This window comes from Ochotona curzoniae, unplaced genomic scaffold (assembly GCF_017591425.1).
Source record: "Ochotona curzoniae isolate NIBS_2020 unplaced genomic scaffold, NIBS_Ocur_1.0 scaffold_2453, whole genome shotgun sequence".
In the NCBI taxonomy this organism is placed as follows: Eukaryota; Metazoa; Chordata; class Mammalia; order Lagomorpha; family Ochotonidae; genus Ochotona; species Ochotona curzoniae.
Genome location: NW_024467094.1, coordinates 18,514,280 through 18,538,203, shown reverse-complemented (window position 1 = coordinate 18,538,203; position 23,924 = coordinate 18,514,280). Strand labels below are relative to the sequence as shown.

Genomic DNA, 23,924 nt, shown 5'->3' with positions numbered 1-23,924 from the left:
ATTTTTTCTTTTTCCCACATCTGCACAGGGAGGAGGGTGCTGAGTGAAGGAGTGAGCAGATGCCCCTGGCCCCAGGGGGAGACGGGCAGCCAGGACGGGGCGGTCATCTCACCACGGCCCAGCTGCACTCAGAGCCGAGTCTTGGCAGCAGACCCTGCTCACTGCTGGGGACCTGGAGTAGTCAGTTCCCCACTTGTTTCTGCTCATTGTCTCCTCTCAGCCTCACTCGGTTCATCTTTGCAGCCACGGGCCTGGCTGCCAGCAGGTGCTGGCAGTAAAAGGAGGCCAGGGTGGGATAGTAAGGCCGAAGGCACAGTGTCCCAGTCCAGGAACAATGCAAATAAACCCCCATTCAAAGGGCCCGAGTCCAGTGGAACGTCCCTTGTCCCTTCTTTGGCCATAAATCCCCAGCTCAGGGAGGTAATTGCCCTTGTCTTGGAAGAGCTATAAAGAACATGGCCTATAAACTCTCTGGGCCTGGGGGGGCAGGGGTGTGCCAAGGACACCGTGTCTGTGCTTACTGGGTTTTCTTCTCCCCACCCCCAGCGCAGGAGGGGAGGGGATGCTGCTGGCCACAGTGCTTGGCCATCTGCGCAGGGAGTCCTGGGAGCACGTGACCCCAGGTGACCCCTGCGGATGCCCCCATCCTCCTGCGGATGCCCCCACCCTGCCCAGAAGAGGAGCACTGGAAAGGGAGCCTTTCCTGCCAAGTGGGCCACTTCCTCTCTCGGGTTCTTGGTTTCCTGGGGAGTGAGAGCTGGGGTGGAGCAGGGGGGATGACCCAAGGGGAAACAGCGCACTCCATCCGACAGGCCTCCCTCAGGTCCCAATTGAGCAGAAAAGCTGTGTGGGAGGGTCGGAGTCCAACACTGCCTTCCACCTTGAGCCCTCCTGCGTGGCTCCTGCCTCTGAAGGCAGCGATGCAGCCGCGGCGGGGAACGGTTCTGGAGGAGTCTCCAAGGCTTAGGCTCCAGCCCCATCCCTGTGTGATCAGGATCAGTCCCTGGCCTCCGGCTGAGTCAGCAGCAGGTGCCAGGCAGGGAAGGGGGTAAGACACAAGGAGTCCCCATGCTAGTTGGTAGAACCAGGAAGATGGGGCATCCTCACGTGGTGTGGCTAGTGTCCATTAAGGACCAGGACTGCTACGCTGACCACTATCCTGTCCCAGCTCTGGGCAAGGGCCTGGCACGTATCTTTTCACTTATTCCTGTGACAAGCTGAGGCTGAGCCTGGCAGACATCCTGTCCCATAGGTGCTCAAGGAAGGCTTCCTGGGGGCGCCTGAAGTGCCCAGAGGAGCCCAGACATGGGCCTCTCCCAGCTGGGGCCCACGCTGGCCTAGAGGAGGGGAGACATTAGAAGGGTTGAAGGAGCCTCTGAGGAGTTGGGCAACCCTTTGGGGCCAACTAGCAGCAACTTGCAGCCGGCTGTAGTTGGGCTGGGATGGGCCGAGGCACCTGCACCCACACCAATGAGCTAGGGCCCTCCTTATTTCAGGAAAGAATGGAGTGCCTGTGTCTGCACAGTGGTGGGTGCTGTGGGGCTAAGGATGGCCAGTGGCACATGTGGCCTCCTGGAAAGGCAGCCCCACACGCAGGCCTGCTTCTGGGGTGCCAGGGCCGGCAGGAGGATAATCCCTGCCAGGTCTTCCTTAGAGAGATGGCCAGTGGCTAGTCCTGAGCAGGAAGTTCTCTGGCCTTCTAGAAAGAGGGCACTTTATGGACACTTGTTAAATGGGAGAAGCCTCTTTTCTGTTACAAGCTTCTGTGGGCTTCCTGAAACATCCTGCTCCCTCCCCGTGGCCCTGCCCCCACGGTGTTTCACACGTGCCCGCTGTGCAGAAGCCAGCTTGCCTTTGCCAACACACTGGGCGGGAGATTGTACTAACTGCAAAGCGTCCTGAGACTGTGCTGTGTCCTGCGTGGATGAGAATGAGCGAGCCTTCAGGGCTAAGGTGCAGGGTGCAGGGAGCTGCATGAAGCAACTGAACTCTGTAAGCCTCGGTGTTCCTAGCTGTCTAATGAGATACCCACTGAGGACTTGCTGGGAAGGACACCCTGCCCCAGTCTGATCCAGCCCTTGCAATGAGACAGAGAGGATATCAGTGTCCTGGGGCAGAGAGCCTGAAGAGTTCAGGTTTTGCAGGCCAACCCACATCATCTCCAGTCCTGGGTCTGTCATGCACTAGCTGGAGGATGAATGGTGGGCCCATAGACCCAGGGACCCCAATTTCTTCCTGGTGAGCGGGAACAGCAGGCACAGACATCTTGCCCAGCGGTTGTCCTTGCCTGGCCTGCCCGCGCAACCCCTCATCTGCATCTCAGCTCCTCTGCTCCCAACCCAGTTTCCTGTGAATGTGCAGCCTTGGAGGCAGCAGGTGACGCTGCGGTGCTTGGGTCCCTGCCACCCGCGTGGGAGACCCAGGCTGAGTCTTAGCTCCTGGTGCAGGCCTGGCCCTGCCCTGGCTGTTGCAGACATTTGGGGAACGAACCAGCAGATGAAAGATCTGTTTCAATCTTTTTCTTCCTCTGCCTTTCAAATAAAATGGAAATAAATATATTTTTAAAGTTAAAAAAAATGTATTTATATTATTTGGAAAGGCAGATTTACAGAGAAAAGGAGAGACAAAAAGATCTTCCATCCTTTGGTTCACTCCCCAAATGGCCTCAACAAGTCAGAGCTAAGCTAAATCAAAGGCAGGAACCAGGAGCTTCTTCCAGGCCTCTCACACAGGTGCTGGGTCCCACAGCTTTGGGCTGTCCCCTGTTGCTTTCCCAGGCCACAAGCAGGGAGCTGCTTGGCAAGTGGAGCAACTGGGACACAGACCAATGCCATGTGGAATCCCAGCACTTGCAAAGTAAGCATTTAGTCACTAAGCCATCGCAATGGGTCCAAAAAGAAATATTTTTTAAAAAGACTTGTTTTTATGTGAAAGGCAGATTTTACAGAGAAAGAAAAAGAGATCTTTTATCTACTGCTTCACTCCCCAAATGGCAACAATGGCCAGACGTGAGTTGATCCAAAGTTAGGAGCCAGGAGCTTCTTCCCAGTTTTCCACATGGGTGCAGGGTCCCAAGGACCTGGGTCATCCTCTGCTGCTTTCCCAGGCCACAAGCAAGGAGCTAAAAGGCAAATGGAGCAGCCGGGACATGAAAGGGATGCTGGCATTGCAGGCGATGGCCTGCCATGTCATGGCGCTGGCCCAATATTTCTTTCTTTTTTTTTTTAAATGGGGATAATGCATCTCAAAGCCTTGTTGAGATTTACTTAAATTATCCAAATGAAGAGCCCAGAACATGGCTTGAGATCCTCACCACCCGTCAGTGCTCGGCCATCAGGGGAGGCTGGAAGGGGTTCTTCACCCAGAGCTGCACAGCCAGATCCAGAGCTGGGGGCTCCCAGCACACTGCCCCGTTCAAGGAATCCCTTGTGGTGAGAACAGAGGCGCTTCCCTTACAAGTTGCCACTTGCATGAGTTTACTGAACATTCTTCACCCCACGTACCTAAGGGACAAAGATGGCACCTGGCTCCCAACTCCTACCTCTCCTTGCCTCATCTCAGGCCAGGAACCTTCCTGGACCCTGGGGTCTCTTTCTGGGGGGGGGGAGATGCAGTGGTCGGCTCTGCTCATCCCATTCTGGTAGCGCTGGAGCTGCAGCCCTGCATGGACAGGGCGCTACCTGGGGACCAGGCTCAGGCCTCCCCTGGCCCCTGCCCCACCTGTCTGTCATCAGCACGGGGCCACTTTCCACCTCCCAGGTGGCATGACACCAGAAAGTGGGGCTTATTTTTATAATCACATCGAGAGGAATGAGGGAGAAGTGGTAAATGCAGTCTCTTGCTGGGCCTGGCCGGGCAGCAACTGCTGACCCAGGAAGATGTGCTGCCTGAGCCTGGAACATCACTTCCTCCCAGGACAGTGCTCCGCAGCAAAGGTCCCCATAAAGGCAACTGTTAGTTCTCTGGGCTCTCCCTCTAGCCGCACAGGCAGGCAGACACAACCAGAGGGGAGAAAAACAGCCTACACAGCCGGCAGGGACAATGTCCTCACAGTCAGCCCCAGGAAGCACTGGTGGAGGGGGATGGAGCGGGGAGGGGCAGCTGACAGTGAGAGGACCTCCTGGAGCCAGCATGGCTGTGGGTGATCCCAAGCGCCTCCTGCCTGGGTCTCCAGGAGGCAGAGAGCACCTTCAGGATAGCTGTGACCACTTCCTGGCTCAGCCCTGCGGCCTCCGAGCTTCTCAGCACCTCCACTGTACCTCCTCATTTACCCCTCCCCGCCTTGCTCGCCAGGTGGATCCCCCCCTGGGACCCCACTTCTCCCTCCCTCCCATGCACGGGGTCACAGTTGCCCTCCCCTCCAGCAGCTCGCATGGGACTGTCTCAGAGACAGCTCCAGCAGCACCCACTGTAACCAAGGGTCATCGCTTACAATGACAGCCTCACAACACAGCTGGGGGAGGACTCAAATTTGAGGACACAGGCCGCCCAGCGTAGAGCCTGACACTGACAATGGTCACTCAAAGTTCATTATCACAGAGGACTAAGGACAGAAATGACAAGAGAGGGGCTGGTAGAAGTAAGAAGTAACTTAGTTGCAGAGTGGAGCCAAAAGCCAGACCCAGGCACTCCGAGAGGCCCGGGGTGGCTCAGTGGGAAGGCAGTGTGCCTTGGGCCCTGCCAGGCCTCTGGGCCCCTTCGTCCTGTGACAGCTGTAGTTAGCAAGTATAATGGGGCTGACTCGACAAACAGCCCCTCACCCCGCCCGTGAACAGAAAGTGCCTGTTTAGAAGCCAGCAATCAGCTCTCAATAACCATCAGCTGCAGCTCCCACTGCTGGCCCCAGTACCAGGGTAGGCCCGGCCTATCCAGCGCCTGTCTAATTGCAAAACTTTGTGCTACAAACTGAAAGGAGTAGGGGACCAGCGATAAGGAGCGCAGTGAAACCAGGAAGCCACACGCAGCATGGCAGAAATGTGAGGGTAGGGAGCCATCGAAGGCCTGCGAGTCCCTCAGTGGCACGGAGTGAGCTGGCTGAGGGCTTAGAGTCGGGAAGTGCCATGCCTGCCGCAGATCACACACTACGAGTCCAACACCCTCGACGGTGTTCCCCGGGACTTAGCCCACTGCTGGAGAACAAGGCCCCACAGCCCTGAGCTGGCTGGGCCATCGGCACGAAGATGCTGGGTTCTTTAGGCGTTAGAGCCATGTCTCCGAGACACAGTCAGTCGCTGTTCATGACTATTCCTCAGAGCAGGCAGCAAAAAGGCAGACGGTCCAAGACACTGAAGAGCTCGGTTCCCCACAACACATATGGGTTGGCATGCACGCACAAACACAGACAGTGCCTGCCCCAGCACACGCGTGCATGTTACAAGAAAGATTCGTCAATGAAAGATACCAAAATGATGCAAGTGGTTATGTCAGGGAGACAACACTTTCACTTCCACATGGTTCTTGTTGTTTCAAATGCTCTATAATACAGATTGGCCCCCTTCATGATATGAGAAAGCCATGTCCCTTATAAAATCTCAAATGACTTGAGAAAGAAACGGTGCAGCTGCCCCGCCCCCCCCCAACCAAAGACATCCTTAGAAACTTCCAGTACCTGATCCGACTGCAGCCTGTGCCTCTGGCGTGTCCGGAGGAGACTGCAGCCCTGCTGATCTCGCTTCCACCTCCAGTGTTCTCACGCTTTCCATTCTACTCGCTTCTCTGAGCCATTCGGAGTTTGCCATGGCTCTGATGCGTTAGCATCCACGTCCAGTGCGGCTTCACGTCACTGAGCGTGGGGCCTCAGGAGCCCAGGGAGGTGGCCGGTGCCCTGGGTGCTTCTCAGGGGCCCACAGGTAGCTGAGCAGCAGCTGCTGCTCAGTTCAGAGCAGTCAATCTGCAGGTGGGCACTAATGACAATCACCGGGACAGCCTTCAGAGCTCTCGGGAGCTTGGGCACATCCCAGCTTCTCCCTGACAGGTGAAAATCCTCCAGGGGATTTCTGCATCAGCCTGGTTTGAGAACCCCCTCTTCCAATGGCAGCCACCTGATACCCATCCCAGAGAGGCTCCCAAAGCCAGTGATCTTGTGTTCTCTGTCTCCCTCTGCTGGCCATTCCCCCACATCACCATGCTTTACTGTTACATCTTGGCTATCTGCTAGCTGTTTATTCTGAGTTTGCCAAAAGAATCAAAACAAACAAAAAAAGACTGAAAATTTTAAGTAATAAAAATACCTACATATTCTGTTCTTGCACATGATTGGGTGAGTCTGTTTAAAATGCTTTGGAATAAAGCTAGAATTTTTTTTTTTTTTTTTGCTGTTCATGGGAAAAAAAATGTCAATACTTATTAGTTATTACCGTTATAATTAAGCCTAGTCATGCAAAAAAAAATTTATTCTATGATACCTGGCACACTGTTGGCTATGGATGTCCAATAGTGCAGACACTAGCAGACTTTAGAATGTTCCCCAATGATTTTCTGTAAATTCCACCTCTGTGACCTCCTCGGCTTCCCTGAAGGTGCACCTTGCCTCAAGGCTCTGTTACCTTGGTCCCCTTTCCCACAGTACCGATTTCTGTGTGTCAGAGGACTCGGTGTGCACCCTTAGAGTGGCTTGTTCCATTCCACTACAGCTCCTTGCCTTTTTGTTGATTTTGCTCTTATTTTTCTATTGGAGGCTGGAATGAATTTGAAATTTCCTTTCCTTTTCATGTTTTTTCATTGTAAAGGCAGATTTCCAAAGGAGAAACAGATCTTCCATCTGCTGGCTCACTCCCCAAAGGGCTGCAACAGCTTGAGCTGAGCTGATCCAAACCAGGAGCCAGGGGCTTCTTCTGGGTCTCCCACGTGGGTGCAGCGTCCCAAGGCTCTGGGCCACCTAGGACACCAGTAAGGAACTGTTTAGAAAATGGACACAAACTGGCACCTGTACGGGATCCCAGAGTGTGCAAAGCAAGGCTTTAGCCACTGAGCTATGACATGGGGCCCGAGCTTTTCTTTGCTAATACAAACATGAACTGTTTGAGACTTCTAAGTCCTGCTTTACTTACAACTATGCATTTTTAAATTTCTAGTGATCTCATTCCTTTGAAATTTTGATCACTTACAAGCAGGCTGCTTGGTTCCCAAGTATCCAGTGGTTTTCCAGTTAAGGGTCCCTGGTTTTACTTCATTGCAGCCAGAGGTCATCCTTCCTGTGGCACCAGCTCTTCTGAGTTTAAGTTTACGACCCAGAATCTCTGTATCTGTTCTATCAGTCACCGGGGACGGAGCATTGATGAGTCATTTCTCCTTTCAGTGCTAAGAGGTTTTGAAGTCCAGTTGCTGAGTATAGGTACGGAAGAGTGCCTTGTCCTTTGTGCAAATCAGCTGTTATTATGTAAGGTGCCTTGCTATCCCTGGCAGGTCTTTCTCCGAAGTCTCTTTCGTCTGATACTATCATAGCTACTGCAGCTTTCTTTTGCTTAACATGTGCAAGGCCCATCTTTCCTTGTGTCCTACTATATCCAGGGAATTCTTCCCCCAAAGTTCTCCTTTAAATATGAAAAGAAAGTTTAGAATTTGGCATTCTGAACTAGCCTGGCTTCCAGCACACTGACTTCCACGGGCCTGGTGTCTGTGCTCTGAGATGGATTCCTGCTCTCTGCTGCTTGTCCCATCGAGGCGGAAACCTGGTCCCCACACTCGTTGGTTCCTCCCGGCCCAAGTGCTTAAACCTTGGTCTCTCCTGTAATATGAACACCAATGTTTCTACTGGCGCCTAGACACATTTACAGAAGCTAAAGGTTCAAAAAGGAAGGAATGAGATGTTGTTGCAAATAAGCAAAGAGTAAGAGTGAATCTACCAATGAAACCAGCACAAATCGTTTCACAGATACCTTACTAGAAGGCTAGCACGGGACGCCCGAGGGACCAGAGCCAATGACCTGCACACGCCATCTTGCGGGTTCAACACACATGCAAGCGTGCTGAGAGCTGAGAACTGTGAAAGCGGCTGTGACTCAAGACGACTCAAGCATAAGAGCGGGACAGGTTTGGTGGTTGCCTGGGCCCTCTGACAGCCATCACCTCCGAGAAGGAAGCATGAAGCAGGCTCTGCATGGGTGCTTCCACCGTGTCTCTAGGCTCTCTGGAGATTGGGATCCTGCCAACAGAAAGCTAGCACGTGCTCCAGTGCGGCACTCGGCTTCCATCGCTGTCTAGTTTCTAAACAACCAATAATGGAGGAGGAGCAACCAAGGGGCAAAGGAGAAAAGCGGGAGACACATACCCTTAAGTACATATTTTACACTGAATAATAACAAACACATCACCCAACCCATCCTTTTCGTACACCCGTACCAGCTGTAGGTGCAAAAATGTCAATTCATTCTCACAGCCCTACATTCCCGACGGAAATCAATTTAAAAACTCGCGAAATCTAAATGTGAAGAATTATTCAGTGAGAAATTACTTTCATAACTACTTGGCTGGTTATTAAAATGTAATTTAAAGACCTCTTTTATTTTTGTAGCCATCCTAATGAAACAAATAATCCTTCTGTCAAGGCACAAAATTAGAAGGTGACAAGACAACCAAGAGTTTGATGTGTGCAGCCACATTTCCCTGCAGGGCGCTGGGAGACCAACGCGGGGCCTCAGGGCAGCAGCCAGGCCCCGGCAAAGAGCACCTGTCACGGCATCCTTGTGGCTGACGCAGCAGCACCAGCACCCAGGACCTGCTGAGTAAAACACAGGAGATGTGGCACACTTGCTCGGTTTATTATAATAGAAAAAATAATTTCTGAAGACATAATAAACAATGTTTAGACTAAACAGCTCTCACTAGCTCCTAGTCTGCCAGCCCACATTGAATCCTGACGCCTTAATTTCTTGGAGATTCAGCAACCCTTGCCATGGCCAAGGCCGTGGACCCACTCTTTAGTGGATGAGCTGTCTGTGACACATTGAAACAGGTTGGAATGCCTTCTAATAGCATGTGGATTGTTTCTGTCCCCCAGATCCAACCCCACATCTCACGTCCAGGCTTGGGTCTTCCAATTACCACACTGACTCCAGGAGTTACGGTGAGAATTCACTGGTTTGGAACTCTAGGAAAGTTTCCTGGGATCTAGACGAGTCTAGGTAAATACTCAGGGTATCTTCTAAGAAGCCCACGACAGCCCTCTGGGATGGGTCTGCAGCCCCAGCCTGGATACTGCCTATGTGCCTCAGGGCCATTTGGAGCATCTGGTCTCTCTCCTGTGGGCTGGGAGCTGCTCCTGTGTCATCCCCCTGAGCTCCTGATTTCAAAAACTGCAGGATAAAGGATTGGATCATATCTCCATTCAGGTCAAGAGTGTCTTTGATGCAGGGCAGGTCCGGGGCCCTGGCCAAGCTTAAGAGGTGGATGAGTGCCTGGCAGATTTGGGTCCGCAGGCTGGCGCAGTACTTGAACTCTAGGAAGTCTGTGGTGTCCTCGCTCTTCTGCAGGGCAGTGACCAACGCGCTCCAGATGCGAACATACTGGTCCACAGAGCCGTAGCGCGCTCTTTCACTCGGGATGGAGAGGGCGGTGGCGGACCTAATGCGCACTTTGAAGTTCTTGCATGACGTAACGACAGATGTCAGGGCGTTGTAGGCTTGGGCGGTCCAGGGGGCTGTCCCTAGGAAGAACCCACAGTCAGGAACACAATGGGAGCTTAGAGGAGAGGTAGACGGAAGCAGCTACTCCAGTGCTCGAGACAGTCACCCTAATTGCTCATTTCATTCATGCAATCCTCCTGTAAGGAAGTGTGGGATCCTGCGTAAGCGGCTGAGGAGCAATGTCCAAATCTCCCCTCTCTCTAGGCCGGCTACTGGGTGCTGGGGTCCCTGCCACCCAACAAGGACCTTCGACCACCCAGAAAAAGCCTTCTTCCCTGGAAGGCTCTGCCCTAGGGCACAGATTGCACTGCAGCCCCAGCTATTCTTTCAGAAGGGCATCTCTGAACGGTGTGTAACCTGCGCAAGCGTACGGAGCAGAGCTGCTCATGCTCTCAAAATTATATCCTCACCCAGATGAACATCCACACGTTACTGTGGACCAAGCAAGTCATGCATTGTACTGCAATGAAAGAGAAGAGTCCTCACTTCAGGAATGAGATGCCCAGCTCGCTGTCTCATCATCATTCCTGCTTTGTTCCTCACCAGGCTACCACTGCCCAGTGCAGCTCCTCCAGCTCTCCCAGGCCTTTCCGCTCCGTGGGGGATAACGCACTTCCCCAGGGCCACTCCGCGAGGTCCTCACGCTGCCTCATCAGGGTCCTCAGTTTCCTGGCTCTTTTTTGCTTTGTGGTACTGACAGCTGCCTCCTCAGAGGGGGAAGCATTGAAGCTGCATGCCCTGCCTAGACATGCTGGGCACAGAGCCCAATCCCCATACTTGACGCTCCAGGTCTTTTCCTCCCTAGAAATGAGCCCTTAGGTTTCCAACGTTGTCAGGGGACAGACAAGATCAATGCCAGCATGCACATTGACTGTGTTCAGGAGGCTCTGATTCCCACACCTGAGCAGCTACATCAAAGACACAGCAGTGCTGCAGCTGGCCAGAGGCTCTCCTTACACCAGCATCCACGATGGACCGAGTGCTCATGTGGGACTGCCAATCTGCATCCTCCTTTTCCATTCAGGTTTTCCTTGATTTATTTTTGATTATCACAACAATATATGCTAGTTATAGAAAATGAAAGCAGGAGAAACATCCCACTTACCACTCCATCCAGAGAGAACCACTGTTTATAATTAAGCCAACTTCCTTTCTGTCTGTTTTCTGCCCATCTCCTGAGATTATTCTGCAGAAAGGACTTAATATCCCGCCTCAGCTTGCTTAGCATGAGGGCTACCTTTCCAAATTATCTAAATATATGATTTTACTTCTTTCCTTTTACAATATTTTGTATTTTGCTTTATTTAACTTATTTTGAATCTCAGAGACTGATGGAAAGATCTTCCACCTGCTGATGCACTCTTCAACTTCCCACAACAGCCGGGTCTGGGCCAAAATGAAACCAGGAGCCTGGAACTCAGCGTGGGTCTCAGGCGGGTGGCAGGCACCCCAGCACCTGGGCTAGCACCTCCCACCTCCCAGGACGTGCGGCTGCAGGCTGGATCGATCGGAAGCAGCGCAGCTAGAACTTGCACCAAGCACTACAAGACGAGATGCAGGTGTCCCGAGTGGCGACTCAAACATTTGTCAAACACCATCCCTGTTAATGATATCCACTAAAATACACACAACAATTCATTTCACCATTCCCCTAAACTTGGGTTTTCAGTAAGTTTTTTTCTAGTGCTATGACAAGTATCTTTCACAGCAATATGGGTTGGCATAAGCTGTCCAAAGAGACTTTCATAGAGAGATTTCTTACCGAGTGGGAGGGTGGGATTTTTGAACATATTTCCCATCGCATAGCAGGCATTCCATCGGACTTTCATGGCAGCCTCAATCAGAATGGTGGAAATCAGGGTCTGGATAGATTCCTCAATGATTTCAGCAAACCTAGGTTGTTCTATATGACAAGGTTGCAGAAAATAAAGCAGATTTCCAAGGGCACGGACTGCGCTGCTTTTAACCTAGAAAAACAAACACCTCAGTAATGTCTTTTGCCAAAGAACTATTTCAAAAAGCACAGCGTCAGCTTTGGATTCCTTAGAGCACATGACCTGCTATACACGTCGGGTCTTTGAACTGCAAGGTGTGTCTGCGCCATCGGAGACCTGAAGCTCCACAATGCTCCTCTCCATGACGACTTTCTAAGATTATTTATTTGAATGGCAGTGACAGAGTGAGAAGACACACAAAGAAGTCTTCTATCCACTGGTTTATTCCCCAAATGGCTGCAATAGCCAGGGCCAGGGACTCCACCCAGGTCTCTCACACGGGTGGCAGGGGCCTGGGTACTTAGGCCATCATACACTGGATAACTGAGACTCAAACTGGCACTCCGCTATGGGACACAGGTACCCCAAGTGGTAACTTAGCCCACTGCACCACAATGTCTGCCTGAGGCTTTGTACTTGTGTTAGTGTAGTAAGGATCAGATTGTTAAAGCCAGGGACGGCTCATTTTTCTGACCTGCCAATTCTACTTCTTGCCTTTCCTATGAGCTGCGAAATGCTCTACTCTCAGCATCCTGTCATTCTCCTGAGGACAGGCCAGAGTGCCAGAGCACACTACACGCCCAGCTGAGCCTCCACCGCGTTCTACAGCATCACCAAGGACGACGGGGCTGGCGACGGCACACCAGTGTCACTGAGGACGACGCGCCTGGCGGGGCTCTACCTTGTCCCTGTCCTTGCACGCATCAGTGGCTGCTCGCAGCATGTTCAAGAGCAGGAGGCCGGAGAACTCTTCCTGAAAACTCGGATCTGATGTTTCCCTGTTCCAGTGGGCAAAACACATGGAAAGGTAAAACCCACTTAAATACAGACGTATGAAATAAATAATAAGAAAATATATTCATTTAGAGTAACTACAAAGACTTCAGCAAAACTGTAACAAATCTGTTCACATTATAGTAAGAATTTGCAGGATATATCTTTTGACTCAGCAGTTCCACATCTAATATACTCCAGAACAAAATGCAGATTTCATAAACAAAGTGCTCACTGTACATACACTTGATCTTAGCCAAAAGGCCGAGAAGCGATGCTCATTGTACATAAATGTCTACAAACTTAATGCCTACATGTGTAGTATCAGGGCAGTGTTAAATTCTAACTGCACACTGATGACCGTGTAATAATCAGGATTTACAACAAATAATTAGAGAATATCTACACATGCCACTCATACATGTCACTTCTAGAAGTGACAAAAAGCAGGACTGTTGTGTCCGAGTCACAGTGACCTCTGGGGAGGAAGCTAAGCAATCGGAGGAAGGGCAGAGAAGGGCCTCCCCTTGGACACTGCTCTGCACTATTTCAACCTTGGTTTAACCTGTGAACACTGTGCTTCGCAAACACAGGGACACATTCAAAGGGAGGGCAACTGTTCCCGAGGTTTAGGACTTCCACCTTTACGTTTTCTAGAATGTGATCTCACTGCTCCCAGCACACAGGATTTTTCTACATACACATCTTCAGATCTATTCCTTCTATGTATACATGTACGTGTAATTAGTAGCTTATTGATCCTGTTACTTGAAGAACTTTAAACCAAAACAAAGCAGAAAGACTTTCTGCAAAATGCAGGAAGATCACTGCTAATTCCGTGACCGCAGGCCTCCGAGGTATGTTCCCCGTCCGCCGGCCCCGGGGTCCCCCGCGAGGGCCGAGCCGAGTCACCTACAGGTTGACGATCAGAGTGTCTGTCAGGTTGGCCAGGGACCAGGCTGCTTTGGCTCGGACATTCACAGATTTGTCTTGGAGTGACATCAGGATGGCGTTTGCTGTGTCTGCAACAAAGATGACATCCTATAAGATAAGCAAAACCAAACACCATGTTACTTCAGGGGCTCGCCCTACCACCTTTGAAATTCACAATTTTACTTTCAGATACGGGTTAGAAGCCTCGACAACAAATTCCAATTTGGAAATGAAAATTCATTTACTCAGCCAGTACACCATTCTTCTCATGTTACAATTCGGCCCCTGGGTAATATCCCAGGGGAGCTCTCCCACGATTCTGTGGTGTATATGGCTGCCTGAGAAGCCCATGGATTTGGCTAGTGAACCCCTTGACACCTGGCCCGTGGCACTTATCCACGGGTCCTGGGCCAGCATCCCGCTCACCACACACGTTTCAGAGACAACCAGCTCATGGGGCGATTCAGCTTGCTTTCCTGGCCCACCTCAGAGGAGCTCTGCACTCACACACCGGGGCTTGGGCTGACCTGTCTGAGGCAGGGGAACAGCACGTAGACCCCCAGGGCCCGCGAGGTGGAGGCTTTCACAAGGCGGTTCTTGCTGTCACTCAGCCCGAGCAGCACGGTGATGCACAGCATTTGCCTGTCGCTCTGCAATGAGAGGGCGAGGAGGGCCTGAGACACTGTCACAGGCTGAGGTCCACCACACGGCCCTGGACATGCGGTGGGAGTCTGGACTCGGGGCTGCCAGCCTGTCTTGCAGAAGAGCAGGCTTAACCATGGTTCAGCAGTGACCCGAGGGTCGGCTCTGCACAAGGCACACGGTTCCCATCACACGGAGCCTTCACCACGTGAGCCAAGTCACAGTCTATAGGCAAGAAGAGTGGATGCCCAGTGTGCCCGAGGACGGGAGCAAAGGGGAACCCTGAGCCTGCTGTGCCAGAAATGCTTGTTTCCCCCCAACTGGGTTCCCATGCGGAAACCCCCGGCCCGCACAGGGATGCAACATGAGGGAACGAGGTCACTGGGGCAGAGCCTGCAGGGATGGACTAGTGTCCCTAGATGAGGGGCCCAGAGGGCAGCCCTGCCCATCCACCAGGAACCAGAGCCCCTGGCTGCACACCAGAGCTGCCGGTGCCCTGAGCCTGGCCTTCCCGGCCTCCAGGCCCACATGAAAGAAGGTCCTGCTGTTGGGGGGCCATCCAGCCCAGGCAGCCTAAGATAAACCCCACATGGGGCGGGCACCGAGCCCAAGTGTTCTCATACATCTTACGTTACGTCTCACCCACTTCTCATCTCACAGATGATGCTATGAAGTTGTAGAGAAGAAAGCCGGGGAGCAGAAGCTGTAAAAAGCTAGGATTCAGGCCCAGGTCTTGTAAACTCTGGCATCTGGCTGAAACACCTCTGCCTTCAGGGCCCCTGACACTCTCACTTCTACCATCCACCTGCTACAGCCAGGTAAGACACGCTGTTCTGAGACAGTCCGATTTCCAATGCCCTTAACCCCAAACACGTTTCCCTGAGGAATGTTGTTGAACTGCGTTCAAAATGAAGAAGAATCAGATTCAAGACCATCAGTTTGGGTGAGAAAACCCCCCTCAAGTTACCGACAGACTGCTGAAGGCCTCTGGTAGGATGGAGGACAGGGCATCGCAGGCGCTCGCCTGTAGTGTGGGGTGCTCTGAATTCTGGAGGGCTCTGGGTAAAGGACCATTGAGCATCATGGTCCAGAACATCACCACCTGCAATGGAGGTACAGTTCAGACGGGAGCCAAGGTGACGTCAGGCGCCCCAGAAAGGACCTCAGGAACCACACATTCTGCTTGCAGTAGTGGCTTTCTGTAAATACCCTCCCTGACTGTCCTCCAATGGTGAGAAAGGGACTTCAGCAAACAACTACAGATTGATAAAGTAGCAACAGTAACAATAGTGAGGGTGAGGATGATGACGGTGTTGTAGCAGCTGTTTTTCAGAGTTTATCACAGTCTAGACCTTGTCCTAAGCACTTGACGTTCTTTATCAATTCACTCAATTTCTTCCTCCCCGCCCCCGCCCCCCCAAGACACAGAGTCTGAGAGTTCCCATCTGCTGGTTCATTCCCAAATGCCTGGGACTAGGTCAGGCAGCAATTGGGATCCAGGAACACAATCCAGGGCTCCCATGTGGGCACACTGCTCCCAGGATCTGCACTAGCAGGGGGCTGGAGTAGAGAGCCAGAACTGGGACTTGAACCCAAACACTCCGATACGGAAGCAGGTGTTCTAACTGGCGGCTTAACCACTGAGTCAGATGCCTATGTCATCATCAATGCATTTCAATCCTCGGCATAGCTAAATGAAGCTATTCCCATTTTCACACAAAGAAGTGAACAACAAAGATAACTCGAGTACAACCAGCTGACTGGCAGCAGGGGTCAATGAGAATCCAGTCCTTGATACTTGGCTAGTGTTTTTCTAAGCGGGTGCCCCATGGGTGCAAGGATCCGGGTCCCAGAGCAGTTGGCAGCTGCGTGCTTGACTCCAAGGAGCACAGGATCCAGAGGCAGAGCTGGGAATGGGTCCTTTAGCTGCTGCTTCCTGACTGGCAACCTTGCTTCTTAAACTCGCTTCCTTTTCAACAGAAAAGGAAACAGGACTTCCTGCAGAGGATGTGTGACAACAAAACAAGACACTGTGCGTGAAGTTCCAAGCACAAGGATAGACACACAGCAGACACTCTTAACTTGGGACCCGGAAGAATGTTCTCCCTTCAAAGGACGCGACAACAAACAGTGTCCTGTCTACGCTTCTGAGAAGCAGGGGATTAGACTTCTGTTTGCAAATCTCGGGTTTTGTATCCCAGCTTTCATTTCATAGACTTAGTCCTGGATTTGTCTTTTTTTTTTTCCTGAAAGACAGTGAGCAAGAGAGAGACAGACACAGACAGGTTGCAGCCAAAGTACGGAGCTAGGAAATCGATCTGGATCTCTTCCAAGTAGGTGGCAAGAAACAGAAATCGAAAGTATCTGAGTCATCACCACTGCCTGCGAAGGAGCACGTTAGCAGGAAGCTGGAACTGGAGCTGAGGCAGCACTCCAACCCAGGCACTTCAGACACGCAGCTGTGGGTCCAAGTCCCGTCCCAACTGCTCTGCTAAACGGCTGCTCTGACTTGGGCTTCACGGTATGTTTTAAGCACCAGTTCGGACCTTCTACCTCAGCTCCGGGAACTCCATTCTGGGTTCTTCCCCAACACACAGGTGCCCAAAAGCATGCTGTGCAATGGAGAGCATCCTCTGGGGCCAGGTCACCGTGGGTTGGCCTTGCTTCTTCTCTGGATTGCTGGCTGTGGGGGTGGTGGCTGAGAGGGCCTCCTGGGGAGGAGCAGAGGGAGGCCCTTGGCCAACAGCCAGCACAGACTCAATGGGTGCCCGAGTGGGACATGTTGCAAGAAAGGACCCCAGCTCCCATACACCGACTTCAGGAAACAACAGTCCTTGGGTGACACCATGATCAATCCCACGAGGCCTGAGCCAGACCCACTCACCCACTCACTCATCAACTCTTGATCTGCAGATGTGTGAGAGGAGGACACTCTTTTAAGCTGCTCAATGTGTAGAGTTAATGTCTTACTTAGATGAGTACTACAGAAAGTAAACATTTTTTACAACTGCAACAACTTCTGAGTGTGAATAACTAAGAGGCTCGCCTACGGTCACTTGTCCAGGAGGGGAGAAGCTTAGATTCACACCCCACTTTAAGGACAGTTCAGTGGGCTTGCCTACACCCGTATCAAGTGCTGCCTTGAGCCCTCGATGCTTCTGATTCAGCTTTTACCAACTGCATTGGGACAAGCAAACGGCTGGCGTACACAGGCCCCTGACACGCATGTTGGAGACTGGGAGGGAATTCCTGGCTTCTGGTTTCAGTTGTGCCCAGCCCTGGTTGTTCTGGGCATCTGGAGAGTGAAGCAGCGGATGGAAGATTCTCTCTTCCCCTGACCTTCCGCCTTTGAAATAAATTAACTGTATTTTTTAAATAAAAAACTTAGTTTTGATTGATAACAAAGTTCATCTCAGTTTTCCCCAAATTGAAAGCTTTATCTGGTGGCCTAGTGTAGGCACTGGAGGCAGACATTTTTAATTCACAAGGATGACAGAAATGATGAAAAGATGAGACACTGCGAGGGGGACACAGGGAGAAGCCATTGCTGACACCGAGTGGCCTTGGCTGTGGCACTGGGCAGGCCCTTTGCTGGTGCCCCTTGTGGGGAGAAGCAGCACAGGATGGAGATGCAGGAACAATCCAAAGGCAGAGGAATCAGCACTGGGGAGAGTTAGGGGCGCAAGCAGTCACTGGGCACCTGCTACGTGCTGGCATCATTCCATTTGATTCTCCAACAGCCCTGTGAGTCAGGGATTCCTCTGCAAGCTGGGGAGAGTACTCAGAACCACACCTCCGTCGGGGAGGCGTCCTGTAAGGGGTCCCAGGCATTCTGAGTCACTCTCTTAGGGTCTTCCCACCATTACTGCTGGCTTCTGGGAGGGCTGAACAAACTAGATTTTGGACTGAAGAAATACTGACTTATCACTGCAGGTTATACGCATAATAAAATGCAAGTAAAATCCATTCAAGCTGGCTTCACTCACCCTAGACTATAAGCCATGACTTTTGATACTGGAAGAAACCGTCTACTCCATTTTATCACTGAGCCTCAAAATGAAACTGCTTCTGAGGCACCTGAGAAAAGCAACTGAAAATGACCCAAGTGCCTGGGCCCCTGCCACCCTGCGGGAGAGCCAGAGGAAGCTCCTGGCTTTGGGCACCCCGGCTGCTGCAGCCACCTGCGGAGCAAACCAGAAGATGGAAGCTCTGTCTCTTTCCCTCCCCCTCTGTAACTCTGACTTTCAATAAATACATACATAAATAAATGTAAAAATAAAGAACTGTTTATTGACATTTACTTACCAAGGCGACTGGTACTCGCTGCTGAGGTTCTACGGTGGAATCTGGCTTATACTGCTGAATTAAGCCTGTACCCAGTTCTTCCAGAAGCTGCCAAAATCAATTTATCAGAGCAGATCATCAGGACCATGGAGGGTATAATCCGCTTCTCTCTGGACATCACCTCATTCAGGAGGGAAAAAAAGCTTCCAATTGATTTTCTTTTCCTTCTCAGAACTTGTATACTAGAGGCCTTCTTCAAGAAACACAACCAGGGCCCGGCGGCGTGGCCTAGTGGCTAAAGTCCTCGCCTTGAAAGTGCCGGGATCCCATGTGGGTACCGGTTCTAATCCCGGCAGCTCCGCTTCCCATCCAGCTCCCTGCTTGTGGCCTGGGAAAGCAGTCGAGGACGGCCCAAAGCCTTGGGACCCTGCACCCGTGTGGGAGACCTGGAAGAAGTTCCTGGCTCCTGGCTTCGGATCAGCGTAGCACCAGCTGTTGTGGTCACTTGTGGAGTGAATTATCGGACGGAAGATCTTCCTCTCTGTCTCTCCTCCTCTCTGTATATCTGACTTTCCAATAAATAAAATACATCTTAAAAAAAAAGAACCACAACCAGCAGCTATCCATTCTTAATCTATTATTAAATCAATTATGTGGGCTTACGGGAAAACGCTGTGAGAATGTCTGAGAGCCCCATAGCCAGTCTCAGAACCCACGGCCGCGGGCGGGCGGGCACTACAAAGTGAAGGCAGCGGCATGTGGGTCTCACAGAAATTACCTTTGCTCCATGAAGCTGAATAGGAGGGTCAGCCTCTGCCATGCACTTGCAAATCACCTCTCCGAGCTCCATCAAATAGACCTGTGCCGTGGAAAAGTAGCCCCTTGCCAGGTGAGCCAAAACCTGCAGGGAAAGCAGTGAGGTTGCCCGAGATGTAACACAGGCTGCGGGAGCCAGAACAATGGTGCATTATTTCAGAAATCACATTTAACAAGGGGCTGGAAATGATGTTGCCCAACCTGAAGAACAACCATGACCTCTACTTTACCTGATTCATAGCATTTTAGTTAATGATCATCTTCTATCAGTGTGAGCTCATTTAAGTCTCTCAGAATAACCGACTAAGGTAGATATTAAATTTGACATTGGAGGGCCCGATGCGGTAGCCTAGCAGCTCAAGTCCTCTCCTTGCATGCGCCGGGATCCCATACGGGTGCCAGTTTGTATCCTGGCTGCTCTACTTCCCATCTAGCTCCCTCTTTTTGGCCTGGGATGGCAGTGGAGGATGGCCCAAAGCCTTGGGACCCTGTACCCACGTAGGAGACCCAGAAGAGCTCCTGGCTGCTGGCTTCAGACTGGCTCAGCTCTGACCATCGCAGCCACTTGGGGCGTGAACCAGTGGAAGGAAGATCTTTCCGCCTTTACTCTCTATAAATCTGACTTTCCAATAAAAATAAAGAAATCTTAATTATTTTTTCCATTGGAAGGTTAAAAGTCAAAAGGTGGTTTAAAAGTTAAAGATTGTTTGGTGCTATGCGGACGCTAGGACACGCCTCCACCTTGGATCACTCCTGGATACAGAAGAAAGGAGACACTTCTCCCCAGGAGCGTTTTCCTTCTATGAAAAAGCAATTATTTTGTTTCTTTAACCAGATACAAAACGATAAGGAAGTTTTAATAAGGAAATTTTTAGAGAGTGAAACATTTAACGTTAAGTTGAAGGAATCGCAGTTTAACTGAATGTATTCCTTCAGAATTATTACACAATTAGACGCACATGTCAGGTAATATCTGAGGTGATAAAAGCAGCGACAAAGGTCAAAGAGGAACGGACGGGACACTCTGAGATCAAGGACTCCGTCCTCTCCAACCACCAACAAAAACGCTCACCCACTCCTGAAGCAGCCCTCCCCGCAGCCCCACTGTCACAGGGCTGGCTTACACTGTTTCCTCATGCTTGGTGCTCAAACTCGCCCCGGAAGGAGTGGTGGCGCCTCCCACTGCAGAGCTGAGGAAATGAAGCCTACCTGTAGGGCCTCCAGCCGCATGGGAAGTGGCTCATAGAGGCTCCCCGCGGTGGAGCTGGCAGTGCCACCCGCGTCCTCCCTGGGCAGCACAACAGTGGAAATGCAGAGTCGGATGAGCCAGCAGGGCTCCGAGGGGCCCTTCGGGGAGCTCAGCGACGCCTCCTCCAGGGGGGCTCCAGGCGGGGCTTTCTTCCACCAATCAGGAGTGCAGAGGTGAGGAGCAGCCGAATTGCTGTTACTAAATCCAAAAGAACAGGGCTGCTGTAGAAGCAGCTGGACTTCAGGTAAGGGCGCATGAGCGGACACTATCGCTCCCAAGAGCGTGAGACTCGACACGCGCACGTTAACGTCTGTTGAAGAAAACAGTAAGGGCCCATCACCACGGGAACAGCCACGGCAACGATCTAACAGTTGTTCTAGAAACAATTAAGATCTTTCCTTTTCTCTGTAAACCTGCCTTGCCAGTAAAAATAAATCTTAAAAAAAAAAAAAAAGATGATTTTAAGACATGATATATTTTGCTCAAAGACATAAGTAAATGGTGCAACAGAACAGGCGGCCGACCGAGTCTGGACACTTGGGCCATTGTCATCTTCTTTCTGCCGCTGATGTAATGAGACTTGAAGGCAAGCTCTATCTTTCTGGGTGCAACTTCATACACAGGTGTTAAGGCAGGCTGGTCTTAGTTTATACCTCATTACCTCGTGAGAGCCTCATCACTCTCAGGAGGCAGGGAGAATCTTCCTGTCAGCAGGACACTGGGGCTCAGGAGCCCATGACTACAAGATAGCAAAAAAAGTGGGAGCAGGCTGCAGACCCTTGGACCAACTCCAGGTCCAGCGCACCTGCCGCAGCGTCCCAGAGAACACGTGAACTTCATTCTGCTCTACAATTCTGAAAGGCAAACTTGGCTCATCCAAATCCGGTCTCATCTGAAAGTCTGTATGTGAAGGAACAAGAAACATCCTAAAGTGTTTAAAAGGAATAATAAGTGGACTCTGATCAGTGTGGACCTGAAGCTCTGGATTGTATCTCAACTTCAGAGGAAGTAAAGATGCTGTGATGTAATAGACTTAAGCCTTTGCCTGCAGCATCAGCAGCCCATGTGGCTGCTCCACTTCCGATGCAGCTCCCTGCTCAGGGCCTGGCAAAGTAGTGGAGAATGGTTCAGGTCCTTAGGCTCCTGCCCCTACATGGGAGACCGAGAGGCTCCTGACTTCAGACTGGCTCAGCTCCAGCCTTTTCCAGCTTGCCCTTTGGGGGTGTGAGCTAGTAGATGGAAGCTCTTTCACTGCTTCTCTTTCTCTTTGTAACTTTGCATTGCAAATTAAAAAAGATGCTAGTTTAGGGGCCAGCTGTGTGGTGCAGTAAGCAAGCCACTGTTTGCAATGCCAGCAACTCATATGGACACCAGTTTGTGTTCAGCTGTTCTACTTCATATGTGGTTCCTTGCTAATGGCCTGGGGGAAAAAGCAGAAGATGGCCCAAACAAGTGGACCCGGACACCCACATGGAAGGTCCAGACAAAGCTCGTGGTTTTGGCCTGGCCCTATGCTGGATGCTGTGGCCATCTATGGAGTAAACCAGAGGACGCAAGATATCTCTCTCTAGCTCTCACTTTCACAGTAAATAAATTTCTGTAAAAAAAATCTATTTTTGTTTTTCTAAGACTTCTCTCTGGAAAGTCAAGGTTTCCAGAGAGGAGAGACACAAAGACCTTCCATTCGCTGATTCATTCCAGACACGGCTGCAATGGCTGGAGCCGAGCCGAAGCCAGGACCCAGGAGCTTCCTCTGGCGCTCCCACGTGGGTGCAGGGTCCCAAGGCTTTGGGCCATCCTCAACTGCTTTCCCAGGCCACAAGTAGGGAGCTGGATGGGGAGTGGAGCAGCCAGGAAATGAACTAGTGCCCATTTGGGATCCTGGTGTGGGCAAGGTGAGGACTTTAGCCACTAGGCTACCTACCGCACCGGGCCTGAGAAGCTATTAGTTTTAAACCACTACCAACCTTTGTGACGGATGTAAGGCTTTATCTGATTCCAGACTTTAGTCAGCAAGCTGAACTTCAGACGGTTATAAGGTGCGTTTGAGACCAGATTTGCAAGGCACTGTAAACCAGAAAATATTGGCTCATCAATACGCCTGCCTGAACCATAGCACAGAAACAGAACTGTATAGCATATAATTGAAAAGAAGAGCCTTTACATATACTTGAAAACAGGTTCTTTTTCATCTTTTTTAAGTAACATTTGCATTTTTATGAGACAACTTAATACAACAGATAAAGTCATTTGCTTGACAGAGAATGTGTAAATCAGGCAGAAAGGTACAGACTTCCAAACAGCGTAGCTTTCACAAAATTATTGCTCCTTTATATTATAATCTCAAGTTATTTTTGAGTTATGTAAAACATTACACAAAACAAATCAAGAAACCCCCTCTGGACAGCCCCGAGGGCCTGGCCCATTTACCTTAATGATCTGAGTGAGGGTCTGAGAGGAGGACTCTGCCACGAGGGCCAGGAGCAGACACCTGTGCAGCTCTCGGACGCTGGACGCGACCATCACAGAGAACGGAGTAAAGGCCCTTCTGTGGTCACTGGTATCTTCGGCAACGGAGAGAAACTGTTTTGAGCCTTCCAAGATGGCAGACAAAACCTGGAGGGCACAGGCCCGTGTCTGAAAGTTCAGAAGGATTCACAGTGCTCAGTTAAAAATTGGAATTTGGCATTCAAAGTGTCTATTTAATTAAAAGAATAAAGGCAATGGGATTATCTATTTAAAGATTTCTTTCTTTCTTTTTTTGGAAAGACAGATTAATAGAGAAGGAGAGACAGAAAGATCCTCCATCGCTGGTTCACTCCCCAAATGGCTGCAATGGACAGAGCTCAGCTGATTTGAAGCCAGGAGCTTCTTCCGGGTCTCCCATGTGGGTGCAGGCTCCCAAGGCTTAGGGTCATTCTCTATTGCTTTCCCAGGCCACTGGGAGCTGGGAGGGAAATGGAACGGCCTGGTCATGAACCAGTGCTCATATGGGATCTTGGTGTTTGCAAGGTAAGGATTTAGCCACTGAGGCATCGTACCAGGCCCTATCAAATACTAAAGGCAGCCATGAAGTAGGCCATTTCCACCCCACACTTAACCAAACCATCCTCAATAACATGGCTGTTAAGTTTCCTTGCAGTAAGGAATATACCTAAGCTAACCCACAGCACCAAACCCACAGAAACCTAACCACAAAAATCACGTAATCAGGGCCCTGGTTCATTTAAACACCAGGCCAACTGAGAAGACAGAACAAAACGGAACATAGTGGTTGGCGGGGGGTGCTCAACCTGCTAATCCTCCACCTCCACGCACTGGGAACCCACATGGGCGCCAGTTCCTGTCCTGACTGCTCCATTTCCTATCCAGCTCCTTGCTTATGGCCTGGGAAAGCAGTGGAGGACAGTGCCAATCTTTTGAACCCTGCACCCACACAAGGGCTCCAGATGGGGCTGCTGGTTCTGGACTGGCTCAGCCTCTGGCACTGCAGCCATGACTGGAGGGAAACAGCAGATGGAAGATCTTTCTCTCGGTCTTTCCTCTCTGTAAATCTGCCTTTCCAAATAAATAAATAAATAAATAAATAAATAAATCTTAAACAAAAAA

The 23,924-nt window shown here is 50.9% G+C and overlaps 1 protein-coding gene across 1 annotated transcript in view; it reads right to left on the bottom strand.

Moving 5' to 3' along the window:
• Window positions 1-8,420: 8,420 nt before the first annotated feature.
• HEATR6 (HEAT repeat containing 6) overlaps window positions 8,421-23,924 on the bottom strand; it is a 33,087-nt gene continuing 17,583 nt past the window's right edge. Inside the window, exons 10-20 of the mRNA XM_041000455.1 lie at window positions 22,746-22,952; window positions 22,283-22,382; window positions 20,276-20,625; window positions 19,029-19,151; window positions 18,272-18,358; window positions 14,934-15,068; window positions 13,852-13,974; window positions 13,308-13,432; window positions 12,300-12,396; window positions 11,386-11,590; window positions 8,421-9,643 (exon numbers count right to left, since the gene is read on the bottom strand). Of these exons, the coding sequence (XP_040856389.1) occupies window positions 9,060-9,643; window positions 11,386-11,590; window positions 12,300-12,396; window positions 13,308-13,432; window positions 13,852-13,974; window positions 14,934-15,068; window positions 18,272-18,358; window positions 19,029-19,151; window positions 20,276-20,625; window positions 22,283-22,382; window positions 22,746-22,952 (2,136 nt within the window). The 3' untranslated portion in view covers window positions 8,421-9,059. The remainder of the gene's footprint in view (window positions 9,644-11,385; window positions 11,591-12,299; window positions 12,397-13,307; window positions 13,433-13,851; window positions 13,975-14,933; window positions 15,069-18,271; window positions 18,359-19,028; window positions 19,152-20,275; window positions 20,626-22,282; window positions 22,383-22,745; window positions 22,953-23,924) is intronic.